Here is a 19644-nt window from a genome sequence, read left to right on the forward strand (position 1 = left end):
ACTGCGATCTAGAAAGCATTGGAAAAACATTAACTCCTGAAGGATATGCTGGCAGTTAATGGCCCTGAAGCTCCAGTTACTGTCCTGAGCGAGGAAAAGGCTTTACATGGACTGAGCACCTTCAATATACTGGTATCACTGGCATGTGTTGGCTATTAGCAGTGAGGCAAGAGATGCCAGGGGCTAATGCATCCCAAATGCTGAAGGAGAGTGAGCCTCAAATGCAGAAGGAGAAGAAGCCTCAAATGCAGAAGGAGAAGAAGCATCAAATGCTAAAGGAGAGGGAACCTCAAATGCTGAAGGAGAGTGAGCCTCAAATGCTAAAGGAAAATGAGCCTCAAATGCTGAAGGAGAGAGAGCCTCAAATGCTAAAGGAGAGCGAGCCTCAAATGCTAAAGGAAAATGAGCCTCAAATGCTGAAGGAGAGTGAGCCTCAAATGCTGAAGGAGAAGAAGCCTCATATGCTGAAGGAGAAGAAGCCTCATATGCTAAAGGAGAGGGTGCCTCAAATGCTGAAGTGAAATGAGCCTCAAATACTAAAGAAGAGTGAACCTCAAATTCTGAAGGAGAATGATCCTCAGATGCTAAAGGAGGGTGAGCCTCAAATGCAGAAGGAGAAGAAGTCTCAAATGCTGAAGGAGAAGAAGCCTCAAATGCTAAAGGAGAGAGAACCTCAAATGCTGAAGGAGAGGGGGCCTCAAATGCTAAAGGAGAGTGAGCCTCAAATGCTAAATGAAAATGAGCCTCAAATGCTAAAGGAGAGCGAGCCTCAAATGCTAAAGGAGACGGTGCCTCAAATGCTAAAGGAGAGTGAGCCTCAAATGCTAAATGAAAATGAGCCTCAAATGCTGAAGGAGAGCGAGCCTCAAATGCTAAAGGAGAGCGAGCCTCAAATGCTAAAGGAGAGGGTGCCTCAAATGCTGAAGGAGAATGAGCCTCAAATACTAAAGAAGAGTGAACCGCAAATGCTGAAGCAGAATGATCCTCAAATGTTAAAGGAGAGTGAGCCTCAAATGCTGATGGAGAAGAAGCCTCGAACGCTGAAGGAGAGCGGGGCCTCAAATGCTAAAGGAGAGCGAGCCACAAAAGCTAAAAGGATGGGTTGCCTCAAATGCTGAAGGAGAAGAAGACACAAATATTGAAGGAGAGTGAGCCTCAAATGCTAAAGGAGGGGATGCCTCAAATGCTAAAGGATGGGGTGCCTCAGATGCTGAAGGAGAAGAAGCCACGAATGTTGAAGGAGAGCGAGCCTCAAATGCTAAAGGAGAACGAGCCTCAAATGCTAAAGGATGGGGTGCCTCAAATGCGAAAGGAGAAGAAGCCTCGAATGCTGAAGGAGAGTGAGCCTCAAATGCTAAAGGAGAGTGAGACTCAAATGCTAAAGGAGGGGGTGCCTCAAATGCTGAAGGAGAAGAAGCCTGGAATGCTGAAGGAGAGCTAGCCTCAAATGCTAAAGGGGAGTGAGCCTCAAATGCTAAAGGAGGAGGTGCCTCAAATGCTGAAGGAGAAGAAGTCTCGAATGCTGAAGGAGAGCGAGCCTCAAATGCTAAAGGAGAGCGAGCCTCAAATGCTAAAGGTGGGGGAGCCTCAAATGCTGAAGGAGACAAAGTCTGAAATGCCGAAGGAGAATGAGTCTCAAATGCTAAAGGAGAGTGAGCCTTCAATGCCGAAGGATAATGAGTCTCAAATGCTGAAGGAGAATAAGCCTCAGATGCTAAAAGAGAGCGAGCCTCAAATGCTGAAGGAGAAGGAGCCTAAAATGCTAAAGGAGAGGGGGCCTCAAACACTGAAGAAAAGGGAGCCTCAGATGCTAAAGGAAAACACACTACAAATGCTAAAGGAGTGAAAGCCTCTAATACAAAGGGTGAGTGAGTGGGCCTCAAATGCTGAAAGGAGAATGAGTGTCAAATGCTGAAGTAGAGCGAGCCTCAAATGCTAAAGATGGTGAGCCACAAATGCTCAAGCAGAGTGAGCCTCAAGTGCTAAAAGAGAGGGAGCCTCAAATACTGAAGGAGCGGGAGCCTCATATGCTAAAGGAAAGTACGCTTTCAATGTTAAAGCAGAGCGAACCTCTAATGCTAAAGGTCAGTGAGAGAGTCTCAAATGCTAATGAGGACGAGCCACAAATACTAAAGGAGAGTGAGCCTCAAATGCTGAAGGAGAAGGAGCCTCAAATGATAAAGGAGAGTGGGCCACAAATGCTGAAGGAGAAGGAGCCTCACTTGCTAAACGAGAGGGAGCCTCAAATGCTAAAGGAGAGGGAGCCTCAAATGCTGAAGGAGAAGGAGCCTCAAATGCTAAAGGAGAGTGAGCCTCAAATGCTAAATGAGAGGGAGCCTCAAATGCTGAAGGAGAGGGAGCCTCAACTGTTTAAGGAGAAGGAGCCTCACATGCTAAAGGAGAAGGAGCCTCAAATGCCAAAGGAGAGTGAGCCTCAAATGCTGAAGGAGAGGGAGCCTCAAATGCTTAAGGAGAAGGAGCCTCACATGCTAAAGGAGAAGGAGCCTCAAATGCTAAAGGAGAGCTAGCCTCAAATGCTAAAGGGGAGTGAGCCTCAAATGCTAAAGGAGGAGGTGCCTCAAATGCTGAAGGAGAAGAAGTCTCGAATGCTGAAGGAGAGCGAGCCTCAAATGCTAAAGGAGAGCGAGCCTCAAATGCTAAAGGTGGGGGAGCCTCAAATGCTGAAGGAGACAAAGTCTGAAATGCCGAAGGATAATGAGTCTCAAATGCTGAAGGAGAATAAGCCTCAGATGCTAAAAGAGAGCGAGCCTCAAATGCTGAAGGAGAAGGAGCCTAAAATGCTAAAGGAGAGGGGGCCTCAAACACTGAAGAAAAGGGAGCCTCAGATGCTAAAGGAAAACACACTACAAATGCTAAAGGAGTGCAAGCCTCTAATACAAAGGGTGAGTGAGTGGGCCTCAAATGCTGAAAGGAGAATGAGTGTCAAATGCTGAAGTAGAGCGAGCCTCAAATGCTAAAGATGGTGAGCCACAAATGCTCAAGCAGAGTGAGCCTCAAGTGCTAAAAGAGAGGGAGCCTCAAATACTGAAGGAGCGGGAGCCTCATATGCTAAAGGAAAGTACGCTTTCAATGTTAAAGCAGAGCGAACCTCTAATGCTAAAGGTCAGTGAGAGAGTCTCAAATGCTAATGAGGACGAGCCACAAATACTAAAGGAGAGTGAGCCTCAAATGCTGAAGGAGAAGGAGCCTCAAATGATAAAGGTGAGTGAGCCTCAAATGCTGAAGGAGAAGGAGCCTCACTTGCTAAACGAGAGGGAGCCTCAAATGCTAAAGGAGAGGGAGCCTCAAATGCTGAAGGAGAAGGAGCCTCAAATGCTAAAGGAGAGTGAGCCTCAAATGCTAAATGAGAGGGAGCCTCAAATGCTGAAGGAGAGGGAGCCTCAACTGTTTAAGGAGAAGGAGCCTCACATGCTAAAGGAGAAGGAGCCTCAAATGCTGAAGGAGAAGAAGCCTCGAATGCTGAAGGAGAGTGAGCCTCAAATGCTAAAGGAGAGTGAGCCTCAAATGCTAAAGGAGAGTGAGCCTCAAATGCTAAATGAGAGGGAGCCTCAAATGCTGAAGGAGAGGGAGCCTCAAATGCTTAAGGAGAAGGAGCCTCACATGCTAAAGGAGAAGGAGCCTCAAATGCTAAAGGAGAGGGAGCCTCAAATGCTAAATGAGAGGGAGACTCAAATGCTGAAGGAGCCTCAAATGCTAAAGGAGAGGGAGCCTCACATGCTGAAGGAGAAGGAGCCTCAAATGCTAAACGAGAGGGAGGCTAAAATGCTAAAGGAGAGGGAGCCTCAAATGCTGAAGGAGAAGGAGCCTCAAATGCTAAACGAGAGGGAGCCTCAAACGCTAAAGGAGAAGGAGCCTCACATGCTAAAGGAGAGGGAGCCTCAAATGCTGAAGGAGAATGAGCCTCAAATTCTAAATGAGAGGGAGCCTCAAATGTTGAAGGAGAAGGAGCCACACATGCTAAACGAGAGGGAGCCTCAAACGCTAAAGGAGAAGGAGCCTCACATGCTAAAGGAGAGGGAGCCTCAAATGCTGAAGGAGAATGAGCCTCAAATGCTAAATGAGAGGGAGTGTCAAATGCTGAAGGAGAAGGAGCCACACATGCTAAAGGAGAGGGGGCCTCAAATGTTTAAGGAGAAGGAGCCTCACATGCTAAAGGAGAGGGAGCCTCAAATGCTTAAGGAGAAGGAGCCTCAAATGCTAAATGAGAGGGAGTGTCAAATGCTGAAGGAGAAGGAGCCACACATGCTAAAGGAGAGGGGGCCTCAAATGCTTAAGGAGAAGGAGCCTCACATGCTAAAGGAGAGGGAGCCTCAAATGCTAAACGAGAGTGGTCCTCAAATGTTATGCAGCACGATCTAACACATCTGCAAGACAGAATAAAAAGGGCAGTACAAGATGGCTGCCATGGAATATGAAAAAAGGGATATTACCCAAATTGTTCGTTTACAATTTACCGAATTTAAAGGGTCACAATTGACCTTTTCACAATTGACCGTATGATACATATATATATATATATATATATAGGGGTTTTGGGGGTTTGGTGTTGGGTGGGGGTTGTGGGGGGTTTCCCCCCAGATGTATGTTACAATTGACCTTCACAATTCGGTCAATTGTGAAAAGGTCAATTGTAATTCGAACAGTTGTAAAACGAACAATTCGTATACAACCAAAAAAGGAGCTCCATCTGAAAAGGCAGAGCCCCCTTTCCACTACCATGGCATTCTAGTGTGATTGCGAACAGCCGACTTCACGTCCATCTGCATGTGACGTCAGGGGCAGAGCTGTATTTAGTGAGTGGGCAGTGCCCTGGGGAGCACACAGTAAGGGAAGAGAAAGCCAACACCACCAGTTAATGCACACCTTTTGGGCCTCCGTTTAGCTGTGTGTCTGCAGTGAATTTCCCAGGTGCTAATCAGCAGCGTGAGTCCCATTTTGCAAGAGGAAAGTGAATTTTTAAGACAATATGTTGCATTATAGATCTGACAGTGCTAGAAAAAAGAAAAACACTTGACTAAGAATTATACACTCCGGATTGGCTTGATGTTGCAGTGCTGTCCGCTGATGCATGATTTCCTCTAAGTGACGTCACTGGCAGTAGAGCATGCGCAGTGTTCTTGGGTTGCCACTGATCTTGACGTGCACAGGTGTGTGTATCTCTTGCAGGAGATGCTGAAGCTCTCCATCATCGACATGATCTTCACGGTGGCCAGCATCCTTCTGATCGACTTCTTTAGGGGTCTCTTTGTTCGCTACTTGAGCGACTGCTGGTGCTGGGACCTGGAAAGCAAATTTGTAAGTTCTGTCTTCATTTCAAATATTGTTAGGGACGCACACACAATGCTCTCTGTTTTTGATCTCCCTCACCCCGCCCACATAGCCTGTATTTAAGGGAAAGGTGTCCTATAGGTGGTAATGGGGACCTGGAGAAGATGTTCCTCCAATCAGCTGTGAGAGAACATTGGCTTTATTGAACAGAACAAGCCTGTGTTCTCTCACCACTGGTAATGCTGTGACATGCGATGCGCGTCCTCTGCACCCCGCGATGCTGCACACTGACCTCAGGAACGCCTGCTTTTGCCCCCTGACATGTGGCTTGCAGTAAACGGTGACTGGCTACACCAGCTCCTTGCCACCATGCTCTGTACCAGACCACAGGTCCACAGCCTCCAGCATGGCCGCTGCAGTGCTGCGGCCCCTGCCGCCAGCATGTCCTTTGGTCCCCTGGTTAGATGCTTATCTAATTAATAGCAAATTACGCCCGAGTGCACACAGCTAACTGATAGTCCAAAAACCAAGGAGCGAGAGGAGGAAAAGTACATTGCCTTGCCATGAAGCTAGGTGCACTGCCCCAACAGCGGCGTGCACGCACCAACATATATGTGTGTAGGAACTAGTGAAACCAGAGAGAGGTCCCATATGACTACCCTGAAGTAAGCTCATACTAGCAGTTAAAGCAGAAGACCCTCTAGCACACGCCACAGCAAATGCCGTAGAGCGGTCAGCCACAGTGTGGATGCTCTCCTACTTGGCATGATGCATCCTGGGACATCGCATGGATTCTAGAACTACAGGCTGTTGTCTCTCCCAGAGACCTCTGCTTTGGTATCTGCGTGCAGCGTACACACATGATATGAGCATGTCTTTATCTGGAGCAGATGGCTGGATTACTAGGTCTTGGATGTGAAGCTTCTGAACCCAAATGAAGAGGTCTTATAGACTTGCCTCTCAGACAAAATAACTAAATTCCCTGCAAATGCCACACGTGTGTATTGTCAAGAAGGTCAGACAACTCTAGCCAAGAAGAATAATTAAGAGATCTATTGCAAAATCATCAGGGTTGAAACATCAATATCTGATATACTTTGAGGAATAATCACGACGCCCACAAATTCTAACCCAATCCCCATTCTTTTTTCAAATGCAGTGTCTTCCACAATGTGCATGATTGCATCTAACTTAACTCGTAATTTACAATAGCAGCCACACTTTGGAAACTCCTCACTTGATACTTCCTCACCGAGCCTCTTATTTTTCAGCCGGAGTACGGGGAGTTCAAAATCGCAGAGAACGTGCTCCACCTGGTCTACAATCAGGGAATGATCTGGTGTGTGTCACTTGCGCATCAGCGTTCTTGAGCAAAGATGCCGCGCGACGAGCAGCGGGCGTAGGCATGCGTAAGAAAGTGCATGGATCCCGGTGCCAACTCACTTGCCTGCTTTCTTCTTCTTATACCGCGTATAGACTAAGATTGTCTGCCGATGGGCGATGTATGAGTAAATACATTTTCTATACGGTGCATGGCTCTTGCAACTTGTACTGATGGGATGAGTTATATACATGTAACTACAGCTTAAAGCCTTGTACTAAATGCACAGTGCTGTCTAGAGTTCCTGCCATAGAGGTATGTGGGCTCACATCTCTCAATATCAGTCGCCTCTATAGTTATCCTCTGGCCCATGGGTGTCCAAGCCGGGTCCTCACCCCTCTGCTGCCCAGGTGGGCAGGATAACCCCTTAACATGCGAATATCTGCCATGTAGAGTCACTGCACATAGATTATATGGGAACCTCTTGAATACATGGAGTGGATTTGTCTGTTGAGGACTGGGCTTGGAGATGACATGATCGTGGTGAGAAGGCTGGGACTTCTCCACGGCTGCCACAACCTTCCGGAATTCTCTCGGGGTCAGCATCAGGCTTATCCTTGATCATTGAAAATTCTGACCAGCTATCATGACATGATCATTTTTCATTGGTATAACTGGGTTCCCCCGATTCTTGCTGGTACCCTCACAAGGTTCCGGCACCACTGTACACTTCTTGTATGAATGTTGCACTCTTGGATGTAAAGCATAACAACTGAACCTACTCTTTTTACTTAGGATGGGGGCCTTCTTTTCACCATGCCTCCCAGCATGCAATGTTTTCAAGTTGATCGGGCTGATGTATTTGAGGAGCTGGGCAGTGCTGACTTGCAACGTCCCGCACCAGCAGGTGTTCAGAGCCTCAAGGTGAGTAATCACATAAGTGCATATGCGTATTGTTTGTTTGTTTGTTTGTTTTATTTTCTGTATTGCGCACCAGACCCGTGGGTATCAGGGCGCATAGCATAAGATAATTCCCTGCTTAGTTACACATCAAGGTCATACAATACATCTGAAATATACACTAGAACGCCGAGCCCTGTAGCCTGTTGGCTTTCGTGTAAGACCATCCAGAATAAATGGCCCTTGGGGTGGTAGTAACTTCAGTGCATCTACAGGGGTCTTAAGCCATTTAGATTGTTTTTTTCAATGGTTCTTTGAAAGGACATCACACGGACACTGCACTTTGATGAATATTGCTTTCTGGTAGTCAAGGGAACCGCAGCCTGATTTTCACTTCCTCATTAGCGCCCTCTACCTACTTTGTTGTTTACCACTGGAAGGTTCAAAGAAAACTGTGGAACCGGTTCCATCCTGAATATGGTTGTGTGTACCTTGAATTCCCATCCTCTTGAGGCCACTCCTGAAAAGGGCGGCCTACTCTTGCTAGCCTTGGAGTACCCTCAAACGAGCAGGATTAGGCCTTTATCTGGGGATTTCTTCCTCAATCCTCCATTACAAGCGCTCCTGTCCCTGCCCCTCTACTCCCACTGCCTCCTCCCTTCCTCAACCCCACCATGCCATTTAATTCTCCATTTTACTTTTCCCTCTGCGCACCCCACCACCCGGCCTCTTCCCCTCCCACCCATTTTCGTCTCCTCGGACCACTTGCCTGCTCCAAAGCCCTTCTCTCCCCTCCCCAATTGACTGTGAAGATTGTGAGGAGTTACATTTGAAAATGCCTCCCTCAGCTAACACATGCATTGACTGTATCTTAATGTATTGCCCTCCAAAGAATAAACCTGATTTCCCTGAAGCTCCTATGAATACACTGACTTCTCTTGACAAGCCAAGTCCGTCTAGCTTGGATTTAGGTGATTTTAACAAAATGTGGAGTAACTCGGTGGATCCCAAAGCTGTAACCCTGGAACACCAGCTTAAATACAATGGCATGACAATCCATAAAATTCCCACACCCATATTCTGGGCAACACCCTAGAGTGGGTTGTGTCTAGAGACTTACATCCCGATTCCTGGGATATCACTCCCTGTGCATGGCCAGACCCTTGTTTCATTAATTTTAAGATACACCTGCCTGGGAAACCTTTCCCAAGGGTTTAAGTCTCCAAGAGTGTCATTACTCGATATTTGAAGAAAATAAATCTGGGCAACCTTCGTTGTTGTCTCAACAGTATTATGGCGGACGCCTTGGATTCAGACTCGCCCATCAGACTGGCCCCCTGTATAATGACCATCTGAGTTTACTTTTGGAGGAAGTAGCACCTTTGAAATCGAAAGAGATAAAAAATTGACTCCATACCCAACTCTTGGTTTACCCCTACGTTAGCCGGCTTAAAACAAGAATAGAAACACGATGAACGAGTGTGTTGTAAAGTCAACTCAACGATGAACCTGCAGGATTGAAAACATCTGGAAAAAGTGTACAGACAACAAATTGTTGAAGCTAAGAAAGATTTTTTAAATAATGAAATAGAAAAAGCTGGTAACTGTACCAAGAAACTCTTCTCCATTTTTCAATATTTGGAAAAACCCCATTTACAACCCAATCCGGTTTTCTGTACAGACAATGAGTACCGGAGCATTCAAGAGGCATTTCTTGATATAATCAATGTTGCCACGGTTAAAATCTCTGATCATTTCCCTCCCGATGTCTTCTGTCCCACCTCTTTCCCAGTTCCAGAACAATAGGTATTATGTTTAATTTAAAACCTATTTCCGTTGAGGAGATGGAGGTGGTACTAAATAGGATGCGCCCTACATTGTGCCCTAATGATATTATCTCCCCCCCAAGTTTGTTTTAGACAATTCCAGTATCTTTCTACCTTTCTTTACCCGTCTTGTTAATGCCGTCTTCCTCCACAGCATAGTACCAGACTCTATAGAACATTAATAAAGAAGATAGGTGCAGACCCGTCTAATATTGAGAACCTTAGACCGATCACCAACGTTCCTTTCTTGCTGAAAATCATGGACAGAGGGGCCACTGGGCAATGTAAAAAATATCTTGAATCGTCTGATGTTCTACATTCCAGGCAATCTGGATTTCATGCCAATTATGGCACTGAAAGTGCACTGGTCAATCTCCAGTCACAAATCTCTGTTTATGGTGGATAGAGGCAAATCCAGTCTTTTGGAACTTCTAGACCTATCCTCAGCCTTCGATTTGGTGGACCACAATAGTCTCCTATTAATCTTACAGACCATTGGTGCATGCTCCAGTAAGGCCACCATATGGTTTATATCTTTGTCAGGTGATCGCATGTCCCGTGTGGTCATGGACAAATCATCATCTCTGCAGTCCAGGATCACATGCGGTGTACCACAGGGCGCTTGCTTGTCTCACTCCCTGTTCATTATATGTCTATGTGAACTACTGTAAGACTCTGGGATGGCGTTTGCAAACTATGCAGACGACACTCAGCTCCTTATAGAACTGAGAGGTAACTACTTGTTAGATCTAGACAAAGTCCGGAAGGTTTACAATGTGGTTAAGAATTGGGTGACCACTAACTGGCAATGTTTGATTAGCTCAAAGACAGAGTTTCTGATCTTTGGCTCTCGCCAGGCTCGAGCAAAGTTAGACCCTCGGTTCTCGAGATTAAGAATTGAGGAACATGAGATTAGGTTGCAAGAAAAGGTGAAAACACTTAGTGTCTTCTTCGAATTTAATAAATTAAGGAACGGTACTACATGATTTTCAGTGGATTTGTGTATTTTGCAATCTGGATGTAAAGTAATGATGCTATGAACATATTGTAGTTCTGTTCTTTGTATGTTTATTCGAAAACAATAAATAAAATGGTTAAAATAAATAAATAAATAAAGAAAGAAAGAAAGAAAGAAATCTCAATATCACCTGCGGTTTTTTTGAGGCTAGTGAGGCCTTATGTTTCCGTAAAGAATTGCGGAACCCAGGTGAGAGCAGTAATCGTGCGTATATTGGACTACTGTAATGCTCTTCTCTGCGGCACCAAGAATAAGAATTTGCATAAGCTCCAGGTCTTACAAAAAGACGCTGTTCGCATTGTAAGGAATGTTCCTAAAAGGGACCATGTTTCGAGCTAAAGGAGAGATCTTCACTGACCCCCAATTTCAGCCAGAATCATGTTTAAACTGAACACATTAGTACACAAGTGTGTTCTTGGTCTGGCCCCTCGTTATCTGAAATAGTGCGTAAATCAGCAACACGCCTCTCGTTCATCTAGGTCAGCTGGAACCTTCAGATTGATTTGCCCCAGAGCTAAACGAACTAGAGGCGGCGGTCGCTCCTTCTCTCTGTATGCCTCTAGGGCCTGGAATATGCTTCCAGCTAACCGCCGCAAGGAGCAGAGATTCTCTGTGTTTCGTAAAAGACTAAAAACTCTGCTCTTTGCTTGAGATGCCTCCATCCTCTCCCGACGAGGCTCTTCTCTGGGTTTTGGCCCGTGATATCCTTGTTGCTTATCATTTTTATGTTTGCGCTTTGATGACTGTGGGCTTAGGCCCTATATACATTTGTAAAAGTAAAAGTAAAAAAAGAAAGTCCAAGCCTGCTCTCCTCAGTTCCACCTCGCTCTTCCGTTGGCGGGTGGGCTGCTCTGGACAGCATTTCCTCTTTTCTGGGTGCTCCAGGAAACAGGGAACATAGACCTGCAATAGACTGCACTTGTGCTTCCCTTCACCCAGAGAGAGGATACAGAGCTTCCATTCTACTGCCTGGGCTAGACGCCTACATCAGGGGAATTGCTGGGGGGCGCAGCTGGTGGTGCTATAGCCCTGTGGCTTTTGGTTGTAGACCCGGATAGAAGCTCAGGGGCTATTACTAAAAGGCTAGCTAGCCCCGAGTGCTGGCACTCCCGATATAGGCGTAGCCCCGCATCTTTTCCAGACCTAGCAACACCCCTGCGTCTACTCACTGACAGGGATGAGCAGCTGGTTCTTTGCAGCGATATACCTGGAAGTGAGGCTTTGTAGTTCAGGAGGTTTAAAAAGGCATGTGGGCACTCGTTCTATGGCACACTCTTTTTGCAATTGTTTGATAGCAGCATGTTTCCCCCAGTCCCTGATTGGCTGTCTTCTATGCAGGTAAAATAGTTTAGGTGTGGAATATTTTGAATTTCTGGGGCCTGCATAATTCCCTTTTCTTTACAAATTTTGAATGGGTGTTTCCAGTGTGGTTTAAAGGCTTGGTATACAAGGCTTGCCGCTGATGAGTAATGGGAGGTTTTGGACTCCACTCTTCTTGGTTTGTTCACAAGTCGAGCCCTAGTTACATAGTCTAGTGAAGTGGCCACGTCCAAATAAGGTGCGGAATAGGAGCCTCAACTGAGTCCACCAACTTACATTAGGAAGGGCCAGTCAGGGTGATTAAAGGATATTTCATGACTGTTGTCTGGGATCCTATTGAAAACAGTAACGCTGTCTTTTGTAAAAGAATAAAGTCATCCAGCCACAAAAAACATCACATCATATTCCATTGAACTAGGGTGTGAGTACCGAAGACTGTTACAAGACGACACATATTCCCCATGTTCCAAAAGACATGGGAACTGCTGTGTGAGTACTGAAGACTGTTACAAGATGACATACATTCCCCATGTTCCAAAAGACATGGGAACTGCTGTGTGAGTACTGAAGACTGTTACAAGAAGACACATATTCCCCATGTTCCAAAAGACATGGGAACTGCTGTGGAAGTACTAAAGAGTGTTAAAAGATGACATATTCCCCCTGTTCCAAAAGACATGAGAACTGCTGTGTGAGTACTGAAGACTGTTACAAGACAACACATATTCCCCATGTTCCAAAAGACATGGGAACTACTCTGTGAGTACTGAAGACTGTTACAAGAAGACACATATTCCCTATGTTCCAAAAGACATGGGAACTGCTGTGTGAGTACTGAAGAGTGGTACAAGAAGACATATTCCCCATGTTCCAAAAGACATGAGAACTGCTGTGTGAGTACTGAAGACTGTTACAAGACGACACATGTTCCCCATGTTCCAAAAGACATGGGAACTACTCTGTGAGTACTGAAGACTGTTACAAGAAGACACATATCCCCCATGTTCCAAAAGACATGGGAACTGCTGTGTGAGTACTGAAGAGTGTTACAAGAAGACATATTCCCCATGTTCCAAAAGACATGAGAATTGCTGTGTGAGTACTGAAGAGTGTTACAAGAAGACATTTATTCCCCATGTTCCAAAAGACATGGAAACGGCTGTGTGAGTACTGAAGAGTGTTACAAGAAGACATATTCCCCATGTTCCAAAAGACATGAGAACTGCTGTGTGAGTACTGAAGAGAGTCTCAAGAAGACATATATTCCCCATGTTCCAAAAGACACGAGAACTACTCTGTGAGTACTGAAGACTGTTACAAGAAGACATATATTCCCATGTTCCAAAAGACATGAGAACTACTCTGTGAGTACTGAAGACTGTTACAAGAAGACATACATTCCCATGTTCCAAAAGACATGAGAACTACTCTGTGAGTACTGAAGACTGTTACAAGAAGACATACATTCCCATGTTCCAAAAGACATGAGAACTACTCTGTGAGTACTGAAGACTGTTACAAGAAGACATATATTCCCCATGTTCCAAAAGACATGAGAACTACTCTGCGAGTACTGAAGACTGTTACAAGAAGACATATATTCCCCATGTTCCAAAAGACATGAGAACTACTCTGTGAGTACTGAAGACTGTTACAAGAAGACATACATTCCCCATGTTCCAAAAGACATGAGAACTACTCTGTGAGTACTGAAGACTGTTACAAGAAGACATATATTCCCATGTTCCAAAAGACATGAGAACTACTCTGTGAGTACTGAAGACTGTTACAAGAAGACATACATTCCCATGTTCCAAAAGACATGAGAACTACTCTGTGAGTACTGAAGACTGTTACAAGAAGACATACATTCCCATGTTCCAAAAGACATGAGAACTACTCTGTGAGTACTGAAGACTGTTACAAGAAGACATACATTCCCATGTTCCAAAAGACATGAGAACTACTCTGTGAGTACTGAAGACTGTTACAAGAAGACATACATTCCCATGTTCCAAAAGACATGAGAACTACTCTGTGAGTACTGAAGACTGTTACAAGAAGACATACATTCCCCATGTTCCAAAAGACATGAGGACCACTCTGTGAGAACTGAAGATTGTTACAAGAAGACATACATTCCCATGTTCCAAAAGGCATGAGAAATACTCTGTGAGTACTGAAGACTGTTACAAGAAGACATATATTCCCCATTTTCCAAAAGACATGAGAACTACTCTGTGAGTACTGAAGACTGTTACAAGAAGACATATATTCCCCATGTTCCAAAAGACATGAGAACTACTCTGTGAGTACTGAAGACTGTTACAAGAAGACACATATTCCACATGTTCCAAAAGACATGGGAACTGCTGTGTGAGTACTGAAGACTGTTACAAGAAGACATATATTCCCCATGTTCCAAAAGACATGGGAACAACTCTGTGAGTACTGAAGACTGTTACAAGAAGACATATATTCCCCATGTTCCAAAAGACATGAGAACTACTCTGTGAGTACTGAAGACTGTTACAAGAAGACATACATTCCCATGTTCCAAAAGACATGAGAACTACTCTGTGAGTACTCAAGACTGTTACAAGAAGACTTACATTCCCCATGTTCCAAAAGACATGAGAACTACTCTGTGAGTACTCAAGACTGTTACAAGAAGACTTACATTCCACATGTTCCAAAAGACATGAGAACTACTCTGTGAGTACTCAAGACTGTTACAAGAAGACTTACATTCCCCATGTTCCAAAAGACATGAGAACCACTCTGTGGGTACTGAAGACTGTTACAAGAAGACATACATTCCCCATGTTCCAAAAGACATGAGAACTACTCTGTGAGTACTGAAGACTGTTACAAGAAGATATACATTTCCATGTTCCAAAGACATCAGAACTACTCTGTGAGTACTCAAGACTGTTACAAGAAAACATACATTCCCATGTTCCAAAAGACATGAGAACTACTCTGTGAGTACTGAAGACGGTTACAAGAAGACATACATTCCCATGTTCCAAAAGACATGAGAACTACTCTGTGGGTACTGAAGACTGTTACAAGAAGACATACATTCCCCATGTTCCAAAAGACATGAGAACTACTCTGTGAGTACTGAAGACTGTTACAAGAAGATATACATTTCCATGTTCCAAAGACATCAGAACTACTCTGTGAGTACTCAAGACTGTTACAAGAAAACATACATTCCCATGTTCCAAAAGACATGAGAACTACTCTGTGAGTACTCAAGACGGTTACAAGAAGACATACATTCCCATGTTCCAAAAGACATGAGAACTACTCTGTGAGTACTGAAGACTGTTACAAGAAGACATACATTCCCCATGTTCCAAAAGACATGAGAACTACTCTGTGAGTACTGAAAACTGTTACAAGAAGACATATATTCCCCATGTACCAAAAGACATGAGAACTACTCTGTGAGTACTGAAGACTGTTACAAGAAGACATACATTCCCATGTTCCAAAAGACATGGGAACAACTCTGTGAGTACTGAAGACTGTTACAAGAAGACATACATTCCCCATGTTCCAAAATGCATGAGAACTACTCTGTGAGTACTGAAGACTGTTACAAGAAGACATACATTCCCCATGTTCCAAAAGACATGAGAACTACTCTGTGAGTACTGAAGACTGTTACAAGAAGACATATATTCCCCATGTTCCAAAAGACATGAGAACTACTCTGTGAGTACTGAAGACTGTTACAAGAAGACATTTATTCCCCATGTTCCAAAAGGCATGGGAACTACTCTGTGAGTACTGAAGACTGTTACAAGAAGACACATATTCCCCATGTTCCAAAAGACATGAGAACTACCCTGTGAGTACTGAAGACTGTTACAAGAAGACATACATTCCCATTTTCCAAAAGACATGGGAACTACTCTGTGAGTACTGAAGACTGTTACAAGAAGACATACATTCCCCATGTTCCAAAAGACATGAGAACTACTCTGTGAGTACTGAAGACTGTTACAAGAAGACATATATTCCCCATGTTCCAAAAGACATGAGAACTACTCTGTGAGTACCGAAGACGGTTACAAGAAGACATGCATTCCCCATGTTCCAAAAGACATGAGAACTGCTCTGTGAGTACTGAAGACTGTTACAAGAAGACATATATTCCCATGTTCCAAAAGACATGAGAACTACTCTGTGAGTACTGAAGACTGTTTCAAGAAGACTTACATTCCCCATGTTCCAAAAGACATGAGAACTACTCTGTGGGTACTGAAGACTGTTACAAGAAGACATACATTCCCCATGTTCCAAAAGACATGAGAACTACTCTGTGAGTACTGAATACTGTTACAAGAAGACATACATTTCCATGTTCCAAAGACATGAGAACTACTCTGTGAGTACTCAAGACTGTTATAAGAAAACATACATCCCCATGTTCCAAAAGACATGAGAACTACTCTGTGAGTACTGAAGACGGTTACAAGAAGACATACATTCCCATGTTCCAAAAGACATGAGAACTACTCTGTGAGTACTGAAGACTGTTACAAGAAGACATATTCACCATGTTCCAAAAGACATGAGAACTGCTGTGTGAGTACTGAAGAGTGTTAAAAGAAGACATATATTCCCCATGTTCCAAAAGACATGGGAACTGCTGTGTGAGTACTGAGGAGTGTTACAAGAAGGCATATTCCCCAAGTTCCAAAAGACATGAGAACTGCTGTGTGAGTACTGAAGACTGTTACAAGACGACACCTATTCCCCATGTTCCAAAAGACATGGGAACTACTCTGTGAGTACTGAAGACTGTTACAAGAAGACACATATTCCCCATGTTCCAAAAGACATGGGAACTGCTGTGGAAGTACTAAAGAGTGTTAAAAGATGACATATTCCCCCTGTTCCAAAAGACATGAGAACTGCTGTGTGAGTACTGAAGACTGTTACAAGACAACACATATTCCCCATGTTCCAAAAGACATGGGAACTACTCTGTGAGTACTGAAGACTGTTACAAGAAGACACATATTCCCTATGTTCCAAAAGACATGGGAACTGCTGTGTGAGTACTGAAGAGTGGTACAAGAAGACATATTCCCCATGTTCCAAAAGACATGAGAACTGCTGTGTGAGTACTGAAGACTGTTACAAGACGACACATGTTCCCCATGTTCCAAAAGACATGGGAACTACTCTGTGAGTACTGAAGACTGTTACAAGAAGACACATATCCCCCATGTTCCAAAAGACATGGGAACTGCTGTGTGAGTACTGAAGAGTGTTACAAGAAGACATATTCCCCATGTTCCAAAAGACATGAGAACTGCTGTGTGAGTACTGAAGAGTGTTACAAGAAGACATTTATTCCCCATGTTCCAAAAGACATGGAAACGGCTGTGTGAGTACTGAAGAGTGTTACAAGAAGACATATTCCCCATGTTCCAAAAGACATGAGAACTGCTGTGTGAGTACTGAAGAGAGTCTCAAGAAGACATATATTCCCCATGTTCCAAAAGACACGAGAACTACTCTGTGAGTACTGAAGACTGTTACAAGAAGACATATATTCCCATGTTCCAAAAGACATGAGAACTACTCTGTGAGTACTGAAGACTGTTACATGAAGACATACATTCCCATGTTCCAAAAGACATGAGAACTACTCTGTGAGTACTGAAGACTGTTACAAGAAGACATACATTCCCATGTTCCAAAAGACATGAGAACTACTCTGTGAGTACTGAAGACTGTTACAAGAAGACATATATTCCCCATGTTCCAAAAGACATGAGAACTACTCTGCGAGTACTGAAGACTGTTACAAGAAGACATATATTCCCCATGTTCCAAAAGACATGAGAACTACTCTGTGAGTACTGAAGACTGTTACAAGAAGACATACATTCCCCATGTTCCAAAAGACATGAGAACTACTCTGTGAGTACTGAAGACTGTTACAAGAAGACACATATTCCCATGTTCCAAAAGACATGAGAACTACTCTGTGAGTACTGAAGACTGTTACAAGAAGACATACATTCCCATGTTCCAAAAGACATGAGAACTACTCTGTGAGTACTGAAGACTGTTACAAGAAGACATACATTCCCATGTTCCAAAAGACATGAGAACTACTCTGTGAGTACTGAAGACTGTTACAAGAAGACATACATTCCCATGTTCCAAAAGACATGAGAACTACTCTGTGAGTACTGAAGACTGTTACAAGAAGACATACATTCCCATGTTCCAAAAGACATGAGAACTACTCTGTGAGTACTGAAGACTGTTACAAGAAGACATACATTCCCCATGTTCCAAAAGACATGAGGACCACTCTGTGAGTACTGAAGATTGTTACAAGAAGACATACATTCCCATGTTCCAAAAGGCATGAGAAATACTCTGTGAGTACTGAAGACTGTTACAAGAAGACATATATTCCCCATTTTCCAAAAGACATGAGAACTACTCTGTGAGTACTGAAGACTGTTACAAGAAGACATATATTCCCCATGTTCCAAAAGACATGAGAACTACTCTGTGAGTACTGAAGACTGTTACAAGAAGACACATATTCCACATGTTCCAAAAGACATGGGAACTGCTGTGTGAGTACTGAAGACTGTTACAAGAAGACATATATTCCCCATGTTCCAAAAGACATGGGAACAACTCTGTGAGTACTGAAGACTGTTACAAGAAGACATATATTCCCCATGTTCCAAAAGACATGAGAACTACTCTGTAAGTACTGAAGACTGTTACAAGAAGACATACATTCCCATGTTCCAAAAGACATGAGAACTACTCTGTGAGTACTCAAGACTGTTACAAGAAGACTTACATTCCCCATGTTCCAAAAGACATGAGAACTACTCTGTGAGTACTCAAGACTGTTACAAGAAGACTTACATTCCACATGTTCCAAAAGACATGAGAACTACTCTGTGAGTACTCAAGACTGTTACAAGAAGACTTACATTCCCCATGTTCCAAAAGACATGAGAACTACTCTGTGGGTACTGAAGACTGTTACAAGAAGACATACATTCCCCATGTTCCAAAAGACATGAGAACTACTCTGTGAGTACTCAAGACTGTTACAAGAAGATATACATTTCCATGTTCCAAAGACATCAGAACTACTCTGTGAGTACTCAAGACTGTTACAAGAAAACATACATTCCCATGTTCCAAAAGACATGAGAACTACTCTGTGAGTACTCAAGACGGTTACAAGAAGACATACATTCCCATGTTCCAAAAGACATGAGAACTACTCTGTGAGTACTGAAGACTGTTACAAGAAGACATACATTCCCCATGTTCCAAAAGACATGAGAACTACTCTGTGAGTACTGAAAACTGTTACAAGAAGACATATATTCCCCATGTACCAAAAGACATGAGAACTACTCTGTGAGTACTGAAGACTGTTACAAGAAGACATACATTCCCATGTTCCAAAAGACATGGGAACAACTCTGTGAGTACTGAAGACTGTTACAAGAAGACATACATTCCCCATGTTCCAAAATGCATGAGAACTACTCTGTGAGTACTGAAGACTGTTACAAGAAGACATACATTCCCCATGTTCCAAAAGACATGAGAACTACTCTGTGAGTACTGAAGACTGTTACAAGAAGACATATATTCCCCATGTTCCAAAAGACATGAGAACTACTCTGTGAGTACTGAAGACTGTTACAAGAAGACATATATTCCCCATGTTCCAAAAGGCATGGGAACTACTCTGTGAGTACTGAAGACTGTTACAAGAAGACACATATTCCCCATGTTCCAAAAGACATGAGAACTACCCTGTGAGTACTGAAGACTGTTACAAGAAGACATACATTCCCATTTTCCAAAAGACATGGGAACTACTCTGTGAGTACTGAAGACTGTTACAAGAAGACATACATTCCCCATGTTCCAAAAGACATGAGAAC

General features: G+C 43.6%; 1 protein-coding gene across 1 annotated transcript in view; it reads left to right on the forward strand.

Annotated features, from left to right (window-relative positions):
* The window catches only part of TMC3 (transmembrane channel like 3), a 244009-nt gene that overhangs the window by 159328 nt on the left and 65037 nt on the right, over nucleotides 1-19644 (forward strand). The window contains exons 14-16 of the mRNA XM_069625138.1: nucleotides 5188-5316; nucleotides 6561-6628; nucleotides 7406-7534. Of these exons, the coding sequence (XP_069481239.1) occupies nucleotides 5188-5316; nucleotides 6561-6628; nucleotides 7406-7534 (326 nt within the window). The remainder of the gene's footprint in view (nucleotides 1-5187; nucleotides 5317-6560; nucleotides 6629-7405; nucleotides 7535-19644) is intronic.

The sequence above is a fragment of the Ambystoma mexicanum genome, chromosome 11, assembly GCF_040938575.1.
Source record: "Ambystoma mexicanum isolate Mex_15411 chromosome 11, UKY_AmexF1_1, whole genome shotgun sequence".
NCBI classification, from domain to species: domain Eukaryota; kingdom Metazoa; phylum Chordata; class Amphibia; order Caudata; family Ambystomatidae; genus Ambystoma; species Ambystoma mexicanum.